The following is a 26,291-nucleotide window of genomic DNA, read 5'->3' on the forward strand; positions in this document are numbered from 1 at the left end:
AGCACAAACACTCTGCAGCAGCTCCTCAGCTTGCTCCATTCTCTGTCGTCTTCACAGTATTGGGCATGAGCACCCCACAACACCAGTCATCTGGCTGTTATCCACCACTCATTGCCAACCTGCAGTCAAATCTAAAGGTGGTCTGTCCTGTACACAGCAGCATCTCCAGCCTTCACGGTAACTCCATCTTTGGTACCAGGGTGACTCAACAGAGGGGAGTTAGTCCGTCTTTGTTGTTTTCATTGGACTCAGTCTACAGAAAAAACCTTTATGCTATGTTACCGTATTCCATTTTACTTACTTTACATTTTACAACTTTACATTTACAATCTGAACTGACAAAAAAAAATACATTGGACATTATGATTGAAACACATTTTTGTCAACTGTGGGTCTATTAAGAGCCCTTTGACACTATTTTGTGATTAAGGGATCTTCAAATAAACTTCAATTGACTTGAATTATGTCAATTCTGAAACTATTCTGATTTTTGATGTACATTTTTTTTCAGTGAGCGCCCTTGTAAGTTTTGGATGTATTCGTGTAAAAAAAATAAACCTAAAAAAAATATAAAACTATTGTGAGAGTCGATGACCACAGAACGCTGACCACTTTTCTTGGGACTGAAGCTGCGAAATCAATATTGGTGGTGCACAGTGAGGAATAAAGCAAGGTCACCAAGTGACAACTTGACACGAACATTCAAACTGATGGTGCCTGCCTTTACCTCACAGTTTTTGTCATTATGCTCGCTGGAAACCCTCTCATTTCAGACCAGCTCTATTACATGGGACGGACCGGATGAATGCTACATTTGACGGACAGGATGAAGACTATTGTAAATGTTGGAATCCAATGCACACCACACCTTCCTCCCATCCACCCTCGTCTGAAACCAACATCCACTAAGATGCAAAGGGCCCCTCCTACACCCATGAAGAATCTTATCTCCAAATCTGACAGATATGTGAGGGGTCATGGCTTCAAAGCAGATACAAACAACATTCTTCTCCAGAATAAGTCAGACCCCTATGGAGATCAGGCATTTTTCATTCCTGTAATTACAAGGGACAGAAAGTTGGTCAAATAAATATGGCACAAAAAAGTAGAACTACAAGCTTAGTGAGGATAAAATCTGAACCTATCAATCAACTGTCTCCAGTTATCTCTGCGAGATGAGCTCTATTCAATAGCAGGTAATAATCAATGTTGATTAATGACATCATTCCAACCTATGATCTAGCTTTTTTGTTAATAAATGAAACGTGGTTAACAGAAAGTAGCTGTAATACGATTATACCATTTTAAATGAGGCAACACCAGGAAATTTTAAGTTTATGAACAAGTGTCGAACAGGAAAAGAGGCGGTGGTATTGCTGCTATATTTAAGTCATTATTTCAGTGTAAAGAAATTATAATGGGAGATTTTAGCTCTTTTGAATATCCCAGTTTTTTAGGAAAAGGTGATCCAAAGGTTATTGTTTTAATAATTTATAGACCTCCAAGATACAATGGAAAATTTATGGAGGATTTTTCAGAACTGCTGTCAGTTATTTGTACTTGACTACAACTATTAGGGAGACTTTAACATTCATGTAGACAATGACATGGGAAAAAAAATCTAAAGAACTCTCTGCTATAATGGACACATTTGACCTTTCTCAACATATTAAGAGTCCACTCAAGGTCACATCTTAGACCTGGTCATCTCTAAAGATGTTGAAATTCTATCAGTTGACGTTAAGGATATGGCTATTTCTGACCATTTTTGTGCGATGTTTGAATTACAGAGTCTCCCAAAGGTTCAGACAACCTCTCTGTCTATTAAGAAAAGAGACATAAAAGACAGTACCACCACTAAGTTTATGGAGACCATAGCTGTGTCACAAACTGTGAATGCTGATACAGTTGATGAACCTTTGAATAAATTCACCTGGAAAATCTCAAATGTCATGAATGCTGTCGCTCCTAATAAAGCTAAGACAATCTTGAGGTGACCTAGAACACCGTGGAGGAGCACAATGATGGTAAAGACCTCTAAATCAAAGTGTAGGAAAGCAGAATGTAAGTGGAGAAAAACTAAACTCCAAATTGACTATGACCTCTACAGACAAAGTCTTTGTAATTTTAACCAAGAGTCAGTCAGGGCTAGACAGCAACACTTTTCTGAAATCATCAGTAAGAACCTCAACAATACTTGCACTCTGTTTGCTGTGGTTGACAAACTCACGACTCCCGGAATCAGATAGCTCCAGAACTCCTGACAGCAGATAAATGCAATGAATTTGCTTAGTTTAGTGAAAAAATACAATCCATCAGGTTAAATATCAGCACAAATGAGCAAAATGGCAAAACGATGCTACATCTGAAGCCACCGAGGAAAAACTCTATTACCATGTCAGAATTTGATACAGTTGACCAAAAAAACTGTAGAGAAAACGGTTCAGCAGGTGAAACCATCAACGAACTATCTTTTGACTCAATACCATCTTACTTTTTCAAAACTATTCCAAAGTCTGTGCTTGCTGATTTGCAGCAAATAATCAATTGCTCACTTCAGTCAGGCGAGTTTCCTGTAGCTCTTAAAGTAGCTGCCATTAAGCCTCTTCTAAAAAAAACAAAAACACTGGACGCTTCCATGTTATATATATATATATAGCTATATATATACACAACAAAACTGAGATTAATTGTTTTTGGCAATCAAGAAAGGAGGATTACTGTTAGTAAACACCTGGAGTCACTATCTTGAAAAAACAAAGACCTTGGTGTACTGATAGATTCCAACCTGATTGTGCCAAACCGACCAGGAGAAGCTCATCCAAGCTTTTATCTGAAGTTGACTTGACTATTCTAATTGTCTTCTGACTCCCCCAAAAGACCATTCAACTGCTGCAGCTCATTCAGAATGCTGCAGCTCGGGTTCTGACCAGAACAAAGAGGTCAGACATCCATCCATTTTCTTTTACCGCTTATCCTCACTAGGTTCACGGGCTGCTGGAGCCTATCCCAGCTATCCTCGGGCGGGAGGCGGGGTACACCTTGAACCGGTCGCCAGCCAATCGCAGGGCCCATAGAAACAAACAAGCATTTGCACTAACATTCAGACCTACGGGAAATTATTCAATTAACCTAACATACATGTTTTTGGGATGTGGGAGGAAACCGGAGTACCCAGAGAAAACCCACTCAGGCACGGGGAGAACATGCAAACTCCACACAGGCGAGGCCAGATTTGAACCCAGATCCTCAGAACTGTGAGGCAGACGTGCTAACCAGTTGTCGCCGAGGTCAGAACATATTACTCTAATTCTAAAGTCTCTATACTGGCTCCCAATCAGCTTGAGAATAGATTTTAAAGTTCTGCTCATGGTCTACAACTCACTAAATGGTTTTGGTCCTGAATACATGAAAGAAATGCTAATGAAATATAAACCCAGTAGCGCTCTGAGATCTACAGAATCAGGACAGCTAGTGGAGCCCAGAGTCCAAAGCAAACATGGTGAAGGAGCCTTTAGCTGTTATGCTGCACACAAATGGAATAAGTTGCCAACAGAAGTGACGTCAGCCTCCAAGTGTGAATGTTTTTAAGTCCATGTTAAAAACTCTTCTTTTTACTCATGCATTTTAGAGCATTTCCACTTTCAAATTATATTTCTTGCACTGTACACTGTTTTCATTGTATTTTATTTTTTCTCTTTGTTTTAAATGTTTATAAGCTGTTTTTGTCTTTGTTTTTAAATGCTTTTAATCATGTAAAGCACATTGAGTTACATTGCGTATGAAATGTGCTATATAAATACATTTACTTTTCTTTGCTTCTTCTCACGTGGAGTCAATATGTACATAACCAGAGAAGTGCAATGAGCATGAGATAGAAATACATACACACAAAAAAATGCTTTCATTTTTTGAGACAACGGTCATAGAGCTTGTGATGAGCACTTTCATCTTGTGCTGGATTTACACTCCAGGTCTAAAGTTCCCAATTACTATTTAATGCCTACTATGTAAAATATTTTTTGGACTGTCTATTTACATGTACATTTGAAGTGAGACATCCTACTTGGTCGTGTTTACAATCACGGAACACACGAGACAATACCACATGTGCCCATTTTGCTCATAAATAAGCACAAGCATCCACACCAGTAATATTCTGCATAAAGAACACAAATACGTATTAAAAATTACATTTCATTTAGTTTGTCTTAGCTTACTCTTCCAACCTTTGATTCAAACAGGGTAACCTCCACATGACTCCACTGACTGCTCGCAACCATTATTTGACATACAGTTGTTGACTAATTTATACAGATATGAACTGTATACTATTTTTATACACATTTGGAAGAGGCCTGATTCCGTCCAGCCATCCCTTTCTAGACCACTTGTTCTAATATCTCATTCCATATGTTTTTTTTTTTTTGTCAGCCTTAATGATGAGTTACACAGGTGTCAAACTCAAGGCCCGGGGTCTAGATCATTTTATGTGGCCCACGAAAGCTAATCATGTGCACCGACGTCCTGTGTCTTGCTAAAATACCAAAATTGCTAATTGTATTCACTTATAATAACTTTAAAATATTTAATTGTTTATTACTAATGCCCCTAAAATAAGTTGAATTGTTGTTTTTTATTGTTTTGTTATTCGATTTGTTTTTGTTTTTTATTAACAATGCCCCTTAAATAAGTTGAATTATTTTCTTTTTTTTTGGTTTTGTTTTGTTTTGTTTTTAAATTTGTTGTTGAACAAACAATGTTTTACTGGCTTCAAATTTCAAAACTAGTTTTAGATCTATTTGTTGTGTATAGTTAACAATATTCGACACACATATATTTATATGGATTCACAGTCATAATGGCCCTTCAGAGGAAACCATAATTATGCTGGTGACCTTCTTCGTAGTAAAAGAGTACTAGACTGGCCTGCCAGCAGTCGAGACCTGGCTTCCATTAAAAATGTGTGGCGTATTATGCCATATTATCATATTAAAAATACGACAATGGAGACCCCGGACTGATGAGCAAATTAAATTGTACCACAAGCAAGAATGGGAAAGAATTCCACCTACAAACCTTCAACAATTAGTGTCCTCAGTTTCCAAATGCTTATTGAAGTTTATCAGTTTGAACATTAAATAGCTGTTCTATGTAGTTTTCAATTAAATATAGGTTGAAAAGGATTTGCAAATAATTGTATTCTGTTTATATTAACGTTTTACACAACATCCCAACATCATTGAAATTGAGGTTTGTTAATACCCCGAGGATCTACTGTAAAATAATATCACATTTTACTCACCCTATTTTCTTGCAAGAATCAAGCTGTTTAAGGGACCGGGCATCACATATAAGTGAGCCTGGAGTCATCCCGCACCATATACTGCTGGTCCAATGCAAAAGCCCTTTATGCGATTGACAACCAGTGGGCTGGATTTATTTTTCAACGTGTGGAAAACAAGCGAGTGACCTTAGCTCAAAGACAATGAAAGCATTTTATCTTGTGGAGGCAACAGTTCATTCTGTTCATGGAAGGCATGGACACTTCGGCAAACATATTATCCAAGTGACCAAGTAAATACCGTTTATCAGAAGCTAACGCTGCTTTAACACTAATCTGTGCTTCAACTAACCTAAATAGAGCTCTATTTATCTTTCGTGAAGCCACCACTGTCGAATTTAAAATCCCGCTCCCACACGCACTTAAAGTGAGCACCCATAGAGCTTCTATTGCATCATCACTGGTGAGGGAGCAGTTTATCATTAAACTGCCATATTACAAATGTCAATCTATGTAGCGATTTGGTGCATGACTACGGCAAACACCCATACCACCCACAACCATGTCAACAACTTCGAGTGGGTACTCGTTATCAGGAGTGAATGCTGCGGTAACAGAGTTAGCCTTGGGCTTTAATATGATAGTGCTTTGGCCACCGCTTAGCGGCTCGTTTGCTCTGGGCTTTCGTCCGCCATGGCAACTAAAAACTTGGTGTGGGCTGGTTATTTTGTTAATTAGCCCCACTGTTTCACATTTTCTGAAATAGGCAAATAACTAAATAATGACATGGTTGTTTAATTTCTCACTTGATAGGTGATCCGAGAGTATTTGTGGATATAAACATTTTCATTTCTCGTCTCTCGTTGCCCGTAATGACTGTTTATACCAGCCATATTAGACCATTCTTTGGTTCTAACTTTGCGGGAATAGTTCAAAGAAGGTCCTTTCTGGTTCCTGCATGACTATGGCCGAGTGCACGTAGCAAGGTCCATTAAGGCGTGGTCGAATGAGTTTTGCGTGCAAGATTTGAGAGCCCTGACCTTAAGCCCATCAAACAAATTTGGGATGAACTAGAACCAAGGTTGGTAGATCAGAGAACCATGCCATCATTTCAATTTATATACTGTAGATAGATCGATAGCTAGATAGATAGATAGACAGACAGACAGATGGACATTCATCCACAAAGTATAGTTTGTATGTATAGAATAATTTGGTAAAATATGTCTTTTTGGCTTATATAACAGTGACCTCCAAATGTTTGTTCTAGTGTGATGCTTACAAGAAGCTGTGATGATTCTTCTTCATTACTGGCTGCCACAGAATATAATGCATGATAGTTTTAGCAATAAAGTTAGGTGAACGGTACAGAAAATAGATGGATGGATTTGCAGCGTCAAAATACTTCATAGACTCCAACCGATTAGACAATGAGGGTATGGAAATAAATTGTGCATATCATATGCAAATTTAAAAAAACAGAAACAGCCATTTGTCCTTTCTGTGTACAAAAGCACTTTGACAGTGGAATTGCACATTTAATCCAATCAGCCCTGTGGCATCCTGAGCTAATATGTCTTCATATTAGTATTAGACACTGCGCCACAACTTTTTCATTCAGCTTTGAGGTTTCACTACCACCTCAGATTTCATTACAGACAACCTATGGTAGAAATATTGTACTTCATGGTTAACACAACACACACTCTTCATTCTGCAAGGTTTCTGGAAATACAACCTGTGCAATTTATAAAAGATTCATAACTTCAGTCAATTCCCTCAACTTCAGGTCGAGCACGAATGACGACAAAAAGTAAATGAGAAGACAGTTAATTTCATCTATTTCCTGCAGATGCAGCACTGCCGATAGTCTGTGTATATAAATGAAATATTAAAAAACACAAATATTAAATGGCAACAAAAAACACCTTCAATTTTCACTTACTGACAGCAGCATCCCTTCTCCATTTCTTGCCATTGACCTTTTTATGCATGTCATACCACTCACCTTCACCTTGTTTCTTATGGGGACCCTCACCCAATAAGTCCATTGTTCATTCCAGAAATCCTATGTTTATCCCTTTACCCATATTTATAAAGAAAGCCACAGTAGACTGTTTATTGTCAAGAAACGATACAGACTATAAGTTTCACCCAGACCACATACAACAACACATAACATAACATAACACATACAACCTCCAAAATGAAAACAAAGAAGTGAACCTTTCCTAACGCTTGCATATGGGCTTCCATTTCCTAGGCTTGTTTTCACTGATACCTTTTAAAATGGGAGATCTGCTCATCTTGACTCATCTCGACCAGTTTTGCTTTATTTTTTGTTCGTTTCAATTTTCTTGAAATGTGCGATTGTATTGCAATTTGTGACCACCTTCCTGTTGAAGAGTAAGTGTGATTTGACAACCCAACCCAACCAAATGCATAACTAGACCTTACCTTCCCATTTAACACTTCCCGTTTAACATATCAACTCCGCCCCATCCTTTGCAGAACAAATCAGCCCTACTGTCTCGTATTTATTAATGCAGTCAATCAGACTGTGTATGATCGGTCTTCTCTGACTATAAAGACGTCATTACGTCATATCGTTTCTCATTCAATTTCACTTAAAGCTCTATTTTCACCAGTGCACTTTCCCCCGAATACGTGCCAGCAGTCATATGTGTGAAATTACTTCTGACTGAGCCTTGATGGCTCTGAGAGCCTCTTTTTGTTCATACTGTGGCTATTCAGTCATTGAATAATATACCAGCTGAGTAGTGGGACAGCTATTAATTCTTCATGCTGTTAATATCCTGCAGCTAAGTGTTTTGTGTGAATTAGTTGGAAAACCATTTTTTTTCATGCAAATTTCTTTTCACAGCAAAAAGATCATTTCCTGCTACTTACTATTTCAGTATGAAACTTTAATCTGTTGTTTTATCTATGTCTAACACAATGATGACACATTAGCTTAAATATTTTGTCTCACCAGGGAAACAGACTGATAAAAATGTGACCATTTTCTCAATTTAACCATGATGAAATAAAACAAAGATACCGGATGATTTTAGACTAAAAGCATGAGTTGAAAGGATGGGAGTGTGTGGCAAAGCTGTCCATTACAATTCTCTGTGTATGGCAAATGAAACCCAGCAGGATCCAAGTTTGCATTTCAGTCATTCACCTTCAATATTTGTTGTAAGCCAGAAAACACAGATAACATTTTCAGACTGAATTGCAGCCGCAAAGTACCTCATATCATGAAACAATTGACATTCATGTCATTGAAGATGACAAGGCACATTTAGAGTAATCTTGATCTTAAAAGATAACCCTTCTAGCTTGATTTACAATTTCCACAGCATATTTGTATGACAGCAGATGTTTGACAAATGGCTATGATCTGTATTGTGTTAAAAATATACTAAAGTGCGTAATTATAATGCATTATGAATTCACTAATGAATCCTAGTCTTTTAATTTTGTTTGTCTAAAGTGTATTTTCTTTTAATTAGACCACATATGGGTATCATTTGATGGCAAAGTGAAGAAATATAACAACAAAAAGTGGTATTCATGTCTTGGCTGCACAGTGCAACATTGCAAAATTTAATGTCCAGCTTCAGTTAATAAGTAAGTGTATGATGCAACCTGTTTTTGGCAACAACATTTTCATCATTTTCATTAATCATCCCTGCAGTTACAGAGTGCATTTGTCATCCAGTACGCAGCAAAAATTTGCAAAAAAATATATAATTTATATATAAACATGAATGAGCGTCACTCAGTGGATTGTGGTATACTAGGGAGGTTTTAGTGTAATAGTTTAACATTGTTACTGTTTGACTTTCTGTACACAATACATTTTGGTAAGTGACACTCTAACAGATTCTGTGCATGCAGCCAGTTTCAGAGTCATCTTTAGAATCAGAATCAGAATCAGGTCAGGAATAAATGTCAGGTCATCACAGATGTCAGAGATGTTCTGCTGAGCACAAACGATCCTTTCTGTATGTGATTACATTGGCCCAAAAACCTTGGAAGGGCATTTTCTAAGTGATCCAGAGCTGGGACAGAAAAAAAGTAAATGTCAGCAATTAGACAATCATATGATGATGGAGCAACTGGTCGAGACATCTGCCAGTACAGTTCAAGCACAATGGCTTGCTGAGTCTAAGCACCAGGGACGCATAATGGTAAAGCTATATTCTGAACTAAAATGTATTACAAAAGAAACATAATCCTCTAAGCAGTATCAGTGCTGTTTGCAAGCATGCTACTGATCAAGATTATTCCGGGTAACACTGTAAGCAAGACAAATTACCTACATATTCCACATCAACTCATTAATGCTTCCACAGTTGATGTTCCAAGGTGTGTGCATGTACATTATGTTATATCACAATACAGTGGACCGCTCATTTACGGTCAGGCTCGGTCCCCCAATAGCAAAAAATCAGTGAATAAATCACACCCATTATAATTGAATTGAAAAAAATAAGAAGAATTTTTAAACCCCAGAAATTCTTGAATAAGCAGGTATATACTGCCAATAGAGGTTTTCCATGAAAACGGGGTTTGGTTCACCCCCCCCAAAAAAACAAAAAAAAACAAACACAAAGAAGAAAACAATTTCAGCGAAATCGTCAACCACAAATATGCTTGGGTCCTCTGTATTGTATTTTTTAGTCTTGAATGACTGCTTAATTATCACTGATTAAGAGTAAACCAACATTAACTGTTTTTTCCCCAACTCTTTGTAGTATTAGCCCTAGTTGACTGACTTATTATTGAAATGAAAATAACCAAGAGACTGGGGATCAGATTATGTAAAAATTATTACAGAAAAGTGCTCGACACATACTAAAATCACAGTCTCAGTTAGTGTCAAGCACTTTATTTTGTCTATTTCCAGCTTGTTTAAGAGTAAAGGAGTACCTAATTGTCCATTACCAAGGCAAATCATGGCCCTCTTTATTGGCCATTTAGTCACTTAAACAGATATAGCGCGCATGTACGGCCGCCCTTTGTGTAAATTACTGATTTGATGACTCTCTAACGAGTAATGCACTAGAGACCGAAGTTAATGTATGTGTCTATTTATATGAGCGATCAATAACAAGCATTAATTTAAGTTACGAAATTTGAAAACTATTCACCACAAATAGTGTTGTTTTAAATTTGCTGACCAACATTCCATTTAAAGGCAAACATTCACTGCACACTATATTTAAATGTGGACTGTAAAAATTTGTTCTCTTTATGCTTTGAATTTACATTTTTCATTCAATTTGAGGTCATACAGATAACCAAAATCCGAGGAATCCAAATGCCTCATGGTCACTGCTTAAAATTGTCTCCATGTTCAAAATTATAAAATTTTTATGTAGATTTGTATGCCAGAATGTATAAGAGTATAGTGTGTTAAGTTAGTAGATGACAAAAGCTTGCGCATCTTTTGAAACCTAAATTCAGTTTATCACAAAACAGCCTCTCGTAATTTCTCCAAGGCAACTAGTGTCAGTCTTACAAGTTGTGTTTACGTTGGGGCACTTCAAACCGAGAGAGCTCCCGCAAGAGAGCTCAGTAAGATCAAAACAAAGAAGGCAGCAGTGTCTACAAGGCATCAGCTCCAGGCTCCTTGAGTCCTGTGCAGGCCAGCTGTCCAAGTCACGGAGCAGGTCTTCAACCTGAGCCTGAAGCTGGGGAGAGTTTCATAGCTATGTAAGGCCTCTTGTGTGGTGCCATCCCCAAAACACAGCTTTCTCAAGACCTCAACAGCTACAGGTCAGTATGGTTAACATCACATCTTAAGACATAGTAGCAGTTACTGTAGTTCTGAACCACCTTCGTCTATTAATGGAGCCAACGTAGTTTTCCTACCTCTTCTACCAAGTTATTTCTCACCCGGAGAAGCCTGGATGCACTGGAAGGATCAGGTTCATCAATTCCTCCACTGCTTTTAGCACTCTACAGCCTGGCCTTAGACAACCTCACAGACTGGCCACAGTTCTTCAAGTCAAACATCCATCCATCCATTTTCTGTACCGTTTATCCTCACGAGGGTCACGGGCATGCTGGAGCCTATCGCAGCTATCTTCGGGCGAGAGGTGAGGTACACCCTGAACTGGTCGTCAGACAATCGCAGGGCACATATAAACAAACAACCATTCACACGCACATTCACACCAACGAGCAATTTAGAGTCTTCAATTCACCTACCATGCATATTTTTTGTGATGTGGGAGGAAACCGGAGTACCCGGAGAAAACCCACGCAGGCACGCGGAGAACATGCAAACTCCACAAAGGCGGGGCCGGGATTTGAACCCCGGTCCTCAAAACTATGAGGCAGATGTGCTAACCAGTTGGTCACCGTGCCGCCCAAGTCAGACATGTTGGTCTTAATTATGAGAGCCCTGCAGGAAACGATTCTGACATTGTTCCTCTGCACCCAATGTACTGCAAACATCATGTATAGCTTTGCAATACTGTCACTGTCATTAGTTTTCTGAAGACTGGATAATGGTGACAACTGACTCTGGAATTAGTGGACTGTTGCCAGCGGAACCAAACTTGATCAATGCGGGAAAGACTAAGACACACAGAGAGAATCATCCTGTTTTTGTGCCCATTTTGCCGCTTCCTGACCAAGCACAAAGGCGGGGCCGGGATTTGAACCCCGGTCCTCAAAACTATGAGGCAGATGTGCTAACCAGTTGGTCACCGTGCCGCCCAAGTCAGACATGTTGGTCTTAATTATGAGAGCCCTGCAGGAAACGATTCTGACATTGTTCCTCTGCACCCAATGTACTGCAAACATCATGTATAGCTTTGTAATACTGTCACTGTCATTAGTTTTCTGAAGACTGGATAATGGTGACAACTGACTCTGGAATTAGTGGACTGTTGCCAGCGGAACCAAACTTGATCAATGCGGGAAAGACTAAGACACACAGAGAGAATCATCCTGTTTTTGTGCCCATTTTCCCGCTTCCTGACCAAGCACGTCAAACCCCAGACAATTTTAAGTCTTATAAGATTATCTTACAAGATTGTCCTTCAGTCTGATGTGTGTTAAGAGTGGATTTGTCCCGATTTTAGGGTCCGAAAAAGGTCGGGCCGCCAATCTTAAAAAATGAGCGTGTTCAATATGTACGACCAAAACTCTTCATGTGTGTGGGAAACGTCAACTTCTCTTGAGTCATGACGCCGAGAATGGTGACATGGAACAGAATGTAGCCAATCAAAGTAGCACCCAAGACTGACAAACACGGAAGCGACTGTAAATGAAAACAAAAATGTCTTATATGTCTACATTATGTTTTACACGTTTTAAAGGTTCCCTATTTTGGTTATTTAGACCTCCATAGAGTGTCTCTCACATGGACTCAGTATAAAAGTGTCGATTTCATTTCACAAAACACGGTGGCCGACTGGTTAGAGCGTCAGCCTCACAGTTCTGAGGTGCGGGGTTCAATCCCCGTCCCCGCCTGTGTGGAGTTCGCATGTTCTCCCCGTGCCTGCGTGGGTTTTCTCCGGGCACTCCGGTTTCCTCCCACATCCCAAAAACATGCATTAATTGGAGACTCTAAATTGCCCGTAGGCATGACTGTGAGTGCGAATGGTTGTTAGTTTCTATGTGCCCTGCGATTGGCTGGCAACCAGTTCAGGGTGTACCCCGCCTCCTGCCCGATGACAGCTGGGATAGGCTCCAGCTCGCCCGCGACCCTAGTGAGGAGAAGCGGCTCAGAAAATGGATGGATGGAACTTGGTTTTGTCATACATGAGTGTCCAGAAAAGGCCCCTCTGACAGCTACTTCTGTTTGACCCAGTTTTGTATCCGCTTTTCCCCCTTTCCTCTGGTTGCCTCCGTTTAGAAGATCCACTTGGTAGAGTACACGTGTTTGTTATCTTGACAGCGCTGGCTCAGGTGCAGAAAGGGAAGGTGGAGATCTTTGTTAGTGATGTCGATAAGCTCGACAAATTCGAATGACCTGATTTCAGGCCTCTCGACAGAAAAACATCTGGAACTCATGAATGCATGGATGATTTTGATTCATATTGCACATGTTTACTGAGGCAACATAGAGCCAACATAACATCCAAAATACAAGAAAAAGTTGGTTTGGTAAAATATGAGACATTTAACATAATTTGCATTAGCATTTCTGTATTTGAGTGCATTAGTTTTAAGTAAACAACACACACTGCTGTGTGCACCTTGTGCCTGGATCAGAGTATAAGATTTTAGTCCCTTTATTGGTCCGATTTGTTATTGTGGCTTATTTCCAATATCAGGTACCACAAAACTCCTTGTAGTGTGACATAATCCACAACCCACGATTTGACCCTAGAATTGACTGTCTGTTGTCGTACTAGAATGGCTCCAACTACCGGAGACAAATTCCTTGTGTGTTTTTTGGACATACTTGGCAAATAAAGATGATTCTGATTCTGATTCAACACCAAAATGAAAAGTCTAGCACTGGGGTATTTTACTAAAATTTGAAAGGGCACAGATCGAGAAATTTCTTGAAGCAAAGGTCCAGAAGATCATCTAGTGTCTATTTATTGTGATACAGAATTACTGTAAGTAGCCAGTCTTGTTGTTGTATCTACATCTGCTTGTAATCAATATATCAGTCAAATTCGAAAACCTTTTGGCATTTATTATCACGTAACACAGAACTAAACAAATATGTATGATTGCGATATGATGTGTACAGTTGTGCTCATAAGTTTACATAGAGTGCCAGAATAATTTTCTTTATGGTTATAATTTTTCTTTTCCTTCTTTTTTCTTTATGGTTATAATTTTTTTAATGATTGCGCATTTTTTAAATGCCTTACAGTTTAATTTGAGCCCCATTTAAAATAAAATTAAATGTGTTTTGCATGAGCCTTCATGTTTTCTTTAAATAATTGTACACGTTACAAATTCTTCCCGGGTAATCAAACAAATTAAAATAATCAAATATCAAATCAAATATGAGCACAACTGTGTAATGTTCTCTCATTTACTAAATAAAAGTAGGATGCATTTCAGAATAAGAGAAAGTTATGTCTTCAAATAAAGGGCTTAACTTCAGAAAAAAAAAGTTTGAGTTTCCCTTTTTCTGTTTGGGATCTTGACAAAAAAGTGAAGTCTCAAACAAATTTATATATTTTAATTTAACAAATCTTTTTTGACCAACTGACCCGTTTTAGATGTATGTTTGTTCAAAACATTTCTGTTTTGCTTCAAAATAGCATTTCACATATATACATTTTTAATAAGTGCTCCCAGTGGAAACTTCCCATTGAGAAGTACAAACAAAAATTACTCTGGCCGTTCCATTTTAAGTGCCATTTGTTCCAGATGTTCTCTTCCTTTATCGGTCATTTTCTGATCTTTCTACTCAACCTCCACGCCAAGTCTTTCTCTCTCCTGTGCTACGTTTCTCCTTGTCTCTTGTGCGCAGTCAGTGATTACGGCCTGAGATGCAGATTCGATGGGTTGAAGAGGGTGGCTGAATTCGCATGTGATTGGTCGGTACGGTTCGTCGCTACCGTAAAGCCTGTAATGCTGCGCCATTTAAAATTATAGTGCCCCATATGTCTTGAATCATAACTTTATTTTTTTTGGCTAAGGTGTGGATCCGTATGGGACTGCTTATGGGTCCGGACTATGGACCAGGACCGCTGTCCGCTGGTTAGTGACCTCTGCTAGAGCATAAATCAACAGAACCCCAGCAAGTTTACATGCAAATGTTAGTGCTAGCATTAGCTAGCGAGTTATGTTGCCTGCTTGTGAGCCTTATTAAAAGTACGTGAACATTACCCCAAACTCTCCTTGGACTTCCTCCGAAGCACCCGGGGGCGACACCACATCTCTGGGCTGCTCCGTGTTTGAAGTGTTATAATTTACTGTAAAGTGTAATATCGGTGCTAATCTTATTAGCTTGTCTACATTTTCTTACCACTGTATGCTAGTACTTAGGTTAGAAGACATTCATTTTGCCTATTATTTGGAGAATGGTTTGCGAGCATTACTCAAAGTACGATTGCGACTGGTGGACTGATGCGCACAATTCATGTTGGGTATCCGAGTTCTTTTCACCGTACATCGTCAGGACCTTTACGATGTGACTATCATGCATGCGCACATTGCAATGACGATGAATAAATAATACATTGTGCAGCCCTAAGCTGCAGGACAAGTACATTCTCTGCAGCTGCAGGAGCAGACCTGAAGATCAGTGCCTGCTTGTTGAAAGTCAAAAACAGTAGGATCAGGCAAGGCCAAGGTGCCAACTCGACAAGGCCATCTTCGGGCGAGAGGTGAGGTACACCCCGAGCCGGTCACCAGCCAATCGCAGGCCACATAGAAACAAACAACAATTCGCACTCACATTCACACCCAAGGGCAATTTAGAATCTTCAATCAACCAACCATGCATGTTTTTTTGGGATGTGGGAGGAAACCCATGCAGGCACTGGGAGAACATGCAAACTCCACATAGGCGGGGCCGGGGAATGAACCCCGGTCCTCAGAACTGTGAGGCAGACGCTCTAACCAGTCATCCGCCGTGCCGCCCTGTTTAAAGATGTTCGGTTTTATTTTTAACTTCCAGACACGAGACTGAAGTGATACCCACTGACAAATAGCCAAAGAAACAAACAACCATTCGCACTCACATTCACACCTACGGGCAATTTAGATTCTTCAATTAACGTAGCATGCATGTTTTTGGGATGTGGGACGAAACCGGACTGCCCGGAGAAAACCCACGCAGGCACGGGGAGAACATGCAAACTCCACACAGGCGGGGCCGGGGAATGAACCCCGGTCCTCAGAACTGTGAGGACGTGCCGCCCTGTTTAAAGATGTTCGGTTTTATTTTTAACTTCCAGACACGAGACTGAAGTGATACCCACTGACAAATAGCCAACAACCACACCTTCCTTCCCATGGTTATTCGTCCGAAAGAAAACTATGAGTCAATTTTGTGAGAGCTGTAAAGTTGACCCTGTAAACTAGCTTCTAACCTCTGCATGACAGGTATTTAATTGAGGCTGTACTGTTGGACTGTGCAAAGATAGACATAAAATCAAAATATTTCATTAAAGGTTCTAGAATTTAGTCTTTGAATTATTAGCCTTAACACACACTGTAGGCTGTTGCATAATTTATGTATGGTGGCATACACTACAACATTAAGTAGCATCAACATGTCCATGAAAACGGTAGGTAGGCAGGTATAAGAAGTAAGACATATTAGTGTTTACAAAGCACATTGAAATGTTAATGCCTGCTCCAAACGCCCACTTGAGTTGAAAGCAACAAGCACTCCCACCTAGTCTACTGGATTTGTCAGAAAATATTTGTGTACATTAAATGAAATGGAAAGTGTACATGAGAAAGGAAGTGGGTTGATGATTATTTGTTCGCCATTATATCTACAGTATACCTCAGATAGGTATAAACAAAGGAAGAATATTAATAAAAATAGCACTTGTTAGCAGGCACGTGTACACATAGCCACCAAGTGGTGCTCAAGCACATGTCCTTTTGCCCTGGACAAATAAAGTGCCCTATTTTATTAAGTCCCCTTTTTTTAAAAAATAAATAAATAAATATATATATATATATATATATATATATATATATATATATATATATATATATATACACACATATATATATATATACACACATATATATATATATATATATATACATACATATAAATACCTCCTCATACACATACATATAAATACCTCCTCTGTCATCAATTTTACCCAAAGGGTTTGGAAATCTAACTGGCATTTATTTGCGTCCTGCTCCCACCTTGCCCCCAGCCACAACCTTCTCCTTCCAAAAACCTGTCATTTGAAGAGAGGTGTGTTGACTTTTTATATCCACTGTAGCCTCCCTTCTGGCATGAGCTATGCCTTGCAGTCTGTTGTTGGAGCTCGGGTGGCGCTTTGCGCTACCCTCGCCCTATCTCTCTCCCTCCCTCCCTCCCTCTCTCTCTCTCTAATCAGCTCCACATCAGCCGCGCACCTGTCATCAATCAGCACTCATTATCACCTGCATAAAAGCCTGGCGGATCCCTGAAACTCTTGCTAGAGTATTAACGCTCTCCTGCAGTACAACGGCTCTCAAGCATATAGTAAGCCAAGTCATTCCTTGTTATTTTTCTGACCTCTGTGTTTCTCCTTGTCCTCAGTGCTCCTTCCGTGTCCCTCGCCATGTTGACTTCTTCCACCACGCTGCCAAGCCAGCCGCCTGTTCTCGCCACCGCCTGCCACACGTTCCCTGCCTCAACAACCCGCCAGCATAACTCAAGGACCATCTGCATTCCCCTTTTTCAATAAACTTTTCATCACAACCTCTCTGCCTCCGCCTACTCTTGGGTCCCGTCTGAATCAACACGTGACACCGTCGCCTCCCTTTTTAATAGTTGTATTACTGACTGTGTTGATTGTTTTAACAAAAATAAATACATACATTGACTATATCTGTGTTTTTGTTTTTTTTTGTAATTGTATCAATAATTTTGGCAATGGGTGTCGTTTTTTTTTTTTTTTTTGGCTTGAGCACCTGACCCTAAAAATGTCTGTGCACGTGCCTGCCTGTTAGTGTTCAAACAAACCTTGAATGGTTCATAGTTGACTCACCTCTTGCTGTAAATCCTTGATGATTTTGGTTTTCTTTTCCATCTCCGCTTTTATCAGTTTAACCTGAAGACAGAAGAAAATCCTGCAGTCAGCATGAATGTTCTTTGACTTCCCCTTATACTGTACAGTATGTCAGCAGGTGTATGAGTGTTTAATAAATGTGACTATGGTACCAATCTGGAAATATTGTCCACCATACTTTTTATTATAACCAGTATTTATATCTGTAAGTATTCAGAGCGAGAGAAAGAGAGAGACAGAGCGAGAGAGTGAGAGTTGAGGCTGTATTTTCCCGAGAGTGAGAGATGAGCCTATATTTTACAGGTCCTTTTAATGATTTGAGAGTCCTTCAAAGAGGTCATCGAGATAGACCTGGTGACAAAGGCAAATAATCATGGTGTTGGTGACCTCATACCAGGAATGCACCTTAGGGAACTGTAAAATCAGGCGTGCCAGTTGGCTTACATCCCAGAGTATGGCAAGATAACATCAAGGTTTATCTTTGAGCCTTCCAGTCTTTGTTAGAGCCAAAGGGACCGGTTTAAAAAAGGGAAGGAACACAAAATATCAGTTTCTTTGCATACTGTAAATCTGAAAGTCCTTGTGTTGAATGATACTGTTTTATTATTTATTGCATCGTTACAAGATGTAACCCTCCCTTGTTAGAGATTAATAAACCAAACTGACAATTACAATAATTAATCTCACAGGGCAATTTAATAAAACCTACAAATATATATTTGTGTAATCGATTGTATCTGCTCAAGAAAAGAGAACAGAGCAATCAGCAGTGAGCATCTACATGCTACTTTAAATATGGTGAAGGTGGGAATGAGCATATACTGTATGCAGACAACAAAAAAAAGATTTAATTCCTTCATGCCTTTTCCTGATTGACTTCAACAAGCGATACTGGCTTCCTTTTTTTAAGATAGAACTGTGCACTTCACTTTTCTGACTTGTTGATCTGATTGGCCCTTCTACTTTTTTTCTTTCATCAGGATATGTGAAAAAAACAACTTGCGAAACTAAACCAACAGGTGTGCAAGCTTTTGTTTATAGTTATTTGTTATTCTCATTGCGCTCACTGGAAGTTGCTTAGTGATGTTCAACCTCGCCTTCAGCTGAGAACCCTTGATTCGCCGATGAATCATAACAGGTATCCATGGTAACATTTCTGAATAAAGCATTGCATCAATTTCCTGCTCGTGTAAATTAACATTGTATTCTACTGTGTAGTCTCGATTAAACATGTTCCACAATTATTTTCTCTCTGTTGAATATCAAAACGCTCAGAGACATCTTAAGTATTATGCTGTTTTTTTTTAAATTAAGTTTCTAACAAATGTTGAAAATTATTTAAACATCATGCATTCCTAACAATTTTATCAGACATGTTCAGGTCCAGGTATTAAACTCAAGGCCTGGGGACCAGATCCAGCCAACCACATCATGTGGCCCGCGAAGGCAAATCATGTGGATCAACTTCCTTTATTCTTGCTGAAATCAAATCAAGACAAATTGACCAACTTTCAAATAGTCATATATAATGAATAGTAACATTGAGATATTGCAAGCATTTTAGTTTTTGTTGCCAAACCACTTTTTTACAGTCATTTGAACAATAGTTAAACAAACAATTGTCCTTGACTTCTGATTTAAAAATTAGTTAACCATTAATTTGTTGTTTATATGTAAAAATATGATGAGGCACTTAAACATTCATAAGGTTTCACACTTAACGACACTCTGAGGTAAACCATAACTACAATGTGGCTTGTGACAAAAATGAGTTTGACACCCCTGAATTAAGGTATTGCAAATATATAGTGAAGAATGAATTGTGTGCACATAACACAAGTCTGTCTCACAATGAGTTTTTATCATTTATTTATTTATTTTTTGTACAAATAATGGTGTTTTGAAGTTTGACTTTAATCCAAAGCAACAACCAGAACTTAAATGCTTTTGCAGCAGATGGGAAGTATTGTACTGAATCAGTTCACTGACACAAGATACATTGAGATCAGGTGCAATAGTACAGTGTTTGAATGGTTAATGTATTTGGTGAGAAAGTAGGCTGGGAAGATTCATTTCTTAGAGAAACTAGGCGACTGGAAGAGACATCCCACTCTGTTTGTGTCTAATGGATCATGCCACCCTCTGGAAACCAAAAATGAGAACAGCCCAGCCATCCATCCATCCATCAATTTTCTGAGCCGCTTATCCACACAAGGGTCGCAGGAGTGCTGGAGCCTATCCCAGCTATCTTCGGGCAGGAGGCAGGGTACACCGTGAACTGGTTGCCAGCCAATCGCAGGGCACACATAAACAAACAACCATTTACACTCACATTCACACCTACGGGCAATTTAGAGTCTTCAATCAACCTACCATGCATGTTTTTGGGATGTGGGAGGAAACCGGAGTGCCTGGAGAAAACCCACACAGGCACAGGAAGAATGAGAATGACTTAAATCTGACTGGATTGCTCATGCTTTGGTAAGGGCATGTTATAGGTTTACTGTGCACTCCAAAATGGCAACGCCAGAAGACAATGGTGGCCAAACACATGTAGGTCATCATATATGACTTCTAGCTTTTGTATAAAAAGATATGATGAATTCCAGCGACTGAGCAAAATTATGTTAGTGGAACTCACTAGCTACACCTTAAGATACACCAAAAAGCATTCTCTCACCTGTCTTGACTCAGTGATGAATTTAAATGACATCCCATTCTTAATTGATAGGGTTTAATATGACATCCATCCCCCCCTGCAATTACAACATATTAAACTCTTCTGTATAACAATATATATAACAATAATATATATATCCATCCATTTTCTTTACCGCTTATCCTCACTAGGGTCGCGGGCGTGCTGGAGCCTATTCCAGCTAACTCCGGGCGAGAGGCGGGGTACACCCTGAAATGGTCGCCAGCCAATATATATATATATATATATATATCGTCATGATATGTGCCTTGTACTTCCTCTGCAGAGCGTGGGTGAAGCTTTGCGCCTCTTTTTTTCCCTCTCTCTCCAGCACTAATCACCTCCTCGCCTGCGCACCTGGTTCCAATCAGCACTCATTACAACCTGCACTTAAACCTGCCAGTTCCAGTGTTCCAGCGCCAAAGTATTGTCGCACCTCCGTGGTACACCGGCTGACTCTTTTTGACTCTAGTCTTGCTTGTGGACCACCCTCATGAACCACCCTCATGCCTTTGGATTCTAAACCTCGTGCTACCCCTAATAAAAATCTGACCAACTGCTTCCTCCGTCTCAGTCTGCTTTTGGGTCCAATTTATCATATCCGGTTTCAAACCGTGACAGAGTACTCTGGCCCACATGGATCTACCGACACCGGAAGCGTTCAGGTAAGCGCTCGCTCACCAAGGTGCCCACATCGGAGGACAGTCCAAGATTCTCCGGGAAATCATGGACTCAATAAGCACCTGAACACAGCATCTCTCTTGTCCGCTCAGAAGCACTTCGGCAACCCCCGCCTTACCGAACCCCCGTGAGTATTCGTCCCGAGCCAACTGCCTCCAACCAACCCCCACTCCCTTACAAAGAACTTCACGTTCCCCTCCCAAACCTTTTTGGTGCTAGGTGGGCTACCGCTTTGTGGCATAGTTCCTCACCAGTGTTAGCATTGTTTGATTTGTTATCGGCCGAACTCAAGAAGGTTTTTGACCACCCCGTTAAGGGTAGGGAAGCCACCCGGCGTCTCCTAGCCCTCACTCAGGGCTCTAGTTCCGTAGCTTCATATTCTATTGATTTTAGGATTCTAGGTGGTGAGTGTGAGTGTGGGATGAAGCCGCTTAAAAGGTTATTTTCATTAAGGAATTGTCTGAGCAGCTCAAGGATGAGATAGGAGCTAGGGATGAGCGCACCACACTGGTGGAATTAATCTCTTTACCTATCAAATTAGATAATCGGTTGTGTCAAAAAGTTAGAGAGAGGGGTCAGAACACGTAAGGATTTAACCATCTCTCTACAGCTCCACCCTCATCCCCCCACCCCCCTTATGACTGCGCCATCAACTTCCTTCCTGGAGCCCCTTTCCCCTCCAGTCGCCTCTTTAAGCTTTCCTGTCCTGAAAAGACTGCGATGGAGAACTATATCCGTGACTCCCTAGCCTACTACCTAGGATTCTTTCGGCCCTCCTCTTCCCCCCTAGAGGCTGGGTTCTTCTATGTTGAGATGAAAGATACCAATCTCCGCCCCTGCATTGACTTCCATGGTCTCAACGATTTCACAGTCAAAAACAAAGCCCTGGTGCCCCTCATTGAGCCTTCCTTTGAACCCCTCTGCAACGCCCAGATCTTCACCAAGTTGGACCTACGCAACGCACATCATCTCGTTCACATTAAAGAGGGGGACGAATGAAAAACCACCTTTCGAATATCTGGTCATGCCCTTTGGGTTAATCAACGCCCCAGCAGTCTTTCAAACGTTCATCAACGACGTCCTCCATGATATGCTAAACCAGTTCGTCTTCATCTACCAAGAGGACATCCTCATCTTCTTCCACTCACTGGAAGAACATCAACAACATGTCCGCCAAGTGCTTCAGCGCCTACGGGAGAACCTGTCATGGGTGTGTGTTCCAGTTGTTGTCTTCCCCCTGTCTCATACACACCTGCTCCTGAGAGCACCTCACCACCTGTGCCTCCATCCATCCATCCATGTTCTGAGCCGCTTCTCCTCAATAGGGTCGCGGGCGTGCTGGAGCCTATCCCAGCTATCATCGGCAGGAGGCGGGGTACACCCTGAACTGGTTGCCAGCCAATCACAGGGCACATACAAACAAACAACCATTCGCACTCACATTCACACCTATGGGCAATTTAGAGTTATCACTTAACCTACCATGCATGTTTTTGGGATGTGGGAGGAAACCGGAGTGCCCGGAGAAAACCCACGCAGGCACGGGGAGAACATGCAAACTCCACACAGTTTGGGGGGGCGGGGATTGAACCCCGGTCCTCAGAACTGTGAGGCAGACCCTCTAACCAGTCGTCCACCATGCCACTCAATATATATATATATATATTTTTTTTTTTTTTTTTTTTGGGGGGGGGAATACTTTGTTTTCAATTAACCCTGAGTCATATCGTCTCGTTACCGTGATATCTGGCATGCTTATCGAGATATGAAATGTTGTAGTAAAAATTATACCTAAATTAACATTTCAAAACAAACAGTTCTAAAAGATTAAATGCAACAGTATTATACTTAAAAGTTAACATAATGCATACTTTGAACATTCACCTATAGAGGGTGTCTGCGTACCACACTGTCAGAATCACTGCCTTTGGGCAACAATAGCTTGTCACTGTAGTAATACCCACAAAAGTACCCTCAAAAGTACTTGTTTTATACCTTACAACTTCACTGACATTTGCAGCTGAGGAACATTTGTGCTTTCCTTTGGCTGTGGACCAGGGATACAAATTTGATGAGAGTAATGTCTGTTCCCATTGTTCAACTGAATGTGAAAGTTATTGGTAGAAGATGTGTTCCTCATCGTGATTAAATCTATGCTTGTTAATAATTTACTCAGCCTAAAAAGCATTTAGTAAATGATACACACCAAATGATGATAAACTGGTCATAATCTGTTCATTTAATATGATTTGGAAGATGTGGTATAAAAACTACAGGAGGGAGGCTCAAGCTAAAAGGGTCAATATGTTGGGCTTCCCAGGGGGGGAAAAAGACTGTCAATTTGAAATTAAAAAGAAAATACATGTATTTATTTATTTGCACAGCAGCATAACCTATTTTTCACAAGATAAATAATAGGCAGAGATCAAAGGAACCTTTTAACTAAAACAGATCCCATGCTTTCATCAAAATATTCGGACTCACACAAATTAGTTGCTCAAATGTGATGGACCATGAATTCTATTTATCTACATTACTGCATTTGCAACATTTCTGTCCGTTCTTTGTGCCCCCTTAATAGGTTGGTGTCTACTGATCTATTATTTATAGTTTTTATCAACACTCCACTTTACCCATTGAGGTTCCTTAATATTAACCTAACTAGACTGTAGGAGGAAGCTGGGGTACCTAACACAAATGCATAAACAACACACTAATTCCATGCAGAAAGGAATTTGCATGACACCAACCTTGTTGCTGAGAGGCATCTCTATTAACCACTGTGCCATTGTGCTCACCTTGCTGACTCTTATTCATCTTTAGTTGGGGATTAAATGAAGGGGACAGGCCACTTTCTCTTGCCATTTTCTAAGAGTGTCAAGTGTTGAGTGAAGGGAGCTGACAAAGAGAGATCCTGGCGAATAAGCCTGGATCACGGAGGGGCCCGAGTGACAGATGACAGGACAGGTTCGAAATGACCGGATGTTGATGGTCAGGTCAGGTCTGACTTACTGTGGCCTGCTGCTTCTCGGCTCTCTCGATTGCCTCATCCAGCTGCTTCTGCAAGGCAGCCTGGAGGGACCTCATCTCGTCTCTGTCAATTGTGAAGCAAATGGTTAGCACACCTTCCACATATTCTTGGAGACTTAGACTAGCAGTGAATGGCTATACTCGGAAAAGCAATGCTTGACAAAATGTTAGCTCATACTTATGTAAAGCATGTGAAAGAATGTGCATCTTATTGTTGTGCTTTATACTACAAGCAAATGTGAGATGCTTTACATGTGTGCGCGTCACAATTACTGTATAACTGCAAGGCAGTTGGTAAAACATAAATAATAAATAAATGTTCTGATACTAAATTTTGCAAATCAAAGATTTGTGAAGTACATATTTTCCGTGTGATTTCAATTTTAGAACATCGACATTTGTAGTCTCCATTTTCGGGATGAACAATACAAACATTAGGTTTTGCACATGGCACTTGGTAATCTTGAACTGAACTTGTTCAATTAGTCATCCCTTGGTTATACATTTTTTTCATGAAATCATGGCATTTCCCTGCTGCAAATCAGAACCTTTGTATTGCCATCTATTTTCCTAATGGCTTCAAATTCAAGTGCAATATTACATCCAATCGGTCCTATTGCTTGTTAGTCCCAAATCATTCTAAAAAAATAATAATTATAGGAACCTTGACAAATGTAAATAGAATATAGGCCATTTGACTTGAGGTCTATAAGGAGATGGTGATGACAAAGTATGTAGTTTCATTGTGTTTCATAATGCACTCCCCTCTGAGCATTTGTAACGCTCTACAGACTCCATTCATGTTGTTCATTAGACTTTTAACATGAATACTAATGACTAAATCAATGGCTCTTAACATTGTTGGACGTACTGAACCCCTCGAGTTTCATACACACATTCAATGTACCCCATCATAGTTGGAAAAATAAAGTATGGTTCATTTAAAATACAAAATAGGTATATATTTTATTTGTGCACAAAATGAACTTTGCATCAGTTGCACAAAAAATCACTGGTTTAATATAACAAAACCAAAACACGCACACACACACAAAACAATTTAATTCAGTGAAAATGTACTGTAAATGAATGTGAATTTTGCTGTTGCCACTCATATCATTTTCATCTTTGTTTTTATGTTTTCTTGCAGTCTCATGCGCATACTCACTTACTGTCTGTAACAGAAATGCATTCTAACTTGTGCATTAAGTTTGTGGCAAAAATAATAATACAAAAAACAGAATCATGAATGCCAGCAGCATGAATCCTCACTCCTGTCCGCTTTCCTGCTCTGCTTGTTTCCACACACACTAAACACGCACCATATTATCCCCTTGCCACTGTTTGTTTTCTATGTTCAGTGTTTGTTCGTTACCCTTCTACAACCCCAATTCCAATGAAGTTGGAACGTTGTGTTAAACATAAATAAAAAACAGAATACAATGATTTCCAAATCATGTTCAACCTATATTTAATTAAATACACTACAAAGACAAGATATTTAAACGTTAGTGTTTTTAGCAAATAATCATTAACTTGGAATTTTATGGCTGCAACAAGTTCCAAAAAAGCTGGGACAGGGTCATGTTTACCACTGTGTCACCTTTTCTTTTAACAACATTCAATTAACATTTTGGAACTGAGGACACTAATTGTTGAAGCTTTGTAGGTGTAATTCTTTCCCATTCTTGCTTGATGTGCAGCTTCAGCTTTTCAACAGTCCGGGGTCTCCGTTGTCATATTTTACGCTTCATAATGCGCCACACATTTTCAATGGAAGGCAGGTCTGGACTGCAGACAGGCCACCCGCAGTCTTTTACTACGAAGCCACACTGTTGTAACACGTGGAGAATGCGCTTTGGTATTGTCTTGCTGAAATAAGCAGGGGTGTCCATGAAAAAGACGTTGC

General features: G+C 39.9%; 1 protein-coding gene across 4 annotated transcripts in view; it reads right to left on the bottom strand.

Annotated features, from left to right (window-relative positions):
- Positions 1 to 26,291, bottom strand: part of luzp2 (leucine zipper protein 2) — a 207,437-nt gene that overhangs the window by 52,948 nt on the left and 128,198 nt on the right. For all 4 annotated transcript variants that reach the window (XM_061762022.1, XM_061762012.1, XM_061762003.1 and 1 more), the window contains exons 4-5: positions 24,365 to 24,446; positions 17,953 to 18,015 (exon numbers count right to left, since the gene is read on the bottom strand). In XM_061762022.1, the coding sequence (XP_061618006.1) occupies positions 17,953 to 18,015; positions 24,365 to 24,446 (145 nt within the window). The remainder of the gene's footprint in view (positions 1 to 17,952; positions 18,016 to 24,364; positions 24,447 to 26,291) is intronic.

The sequence above is a fragment of the Phyllopteryx taeniolatus genome, chromosome 2 (genome assembly GCF_024500385.1).
Source record: "Phyllopteryx taeniolatus isolate TA_2022b chromosome 2, UOR_Ptae_1.2, whole genome shotgun sequence".
Lineage (NCBI taxonomy): Eukaryota > Metazoa > Chordata > Actinopteri > Syngnathiformes > Syngnathidae > Phyllopteryx > Phyllopteryx taeniolatus.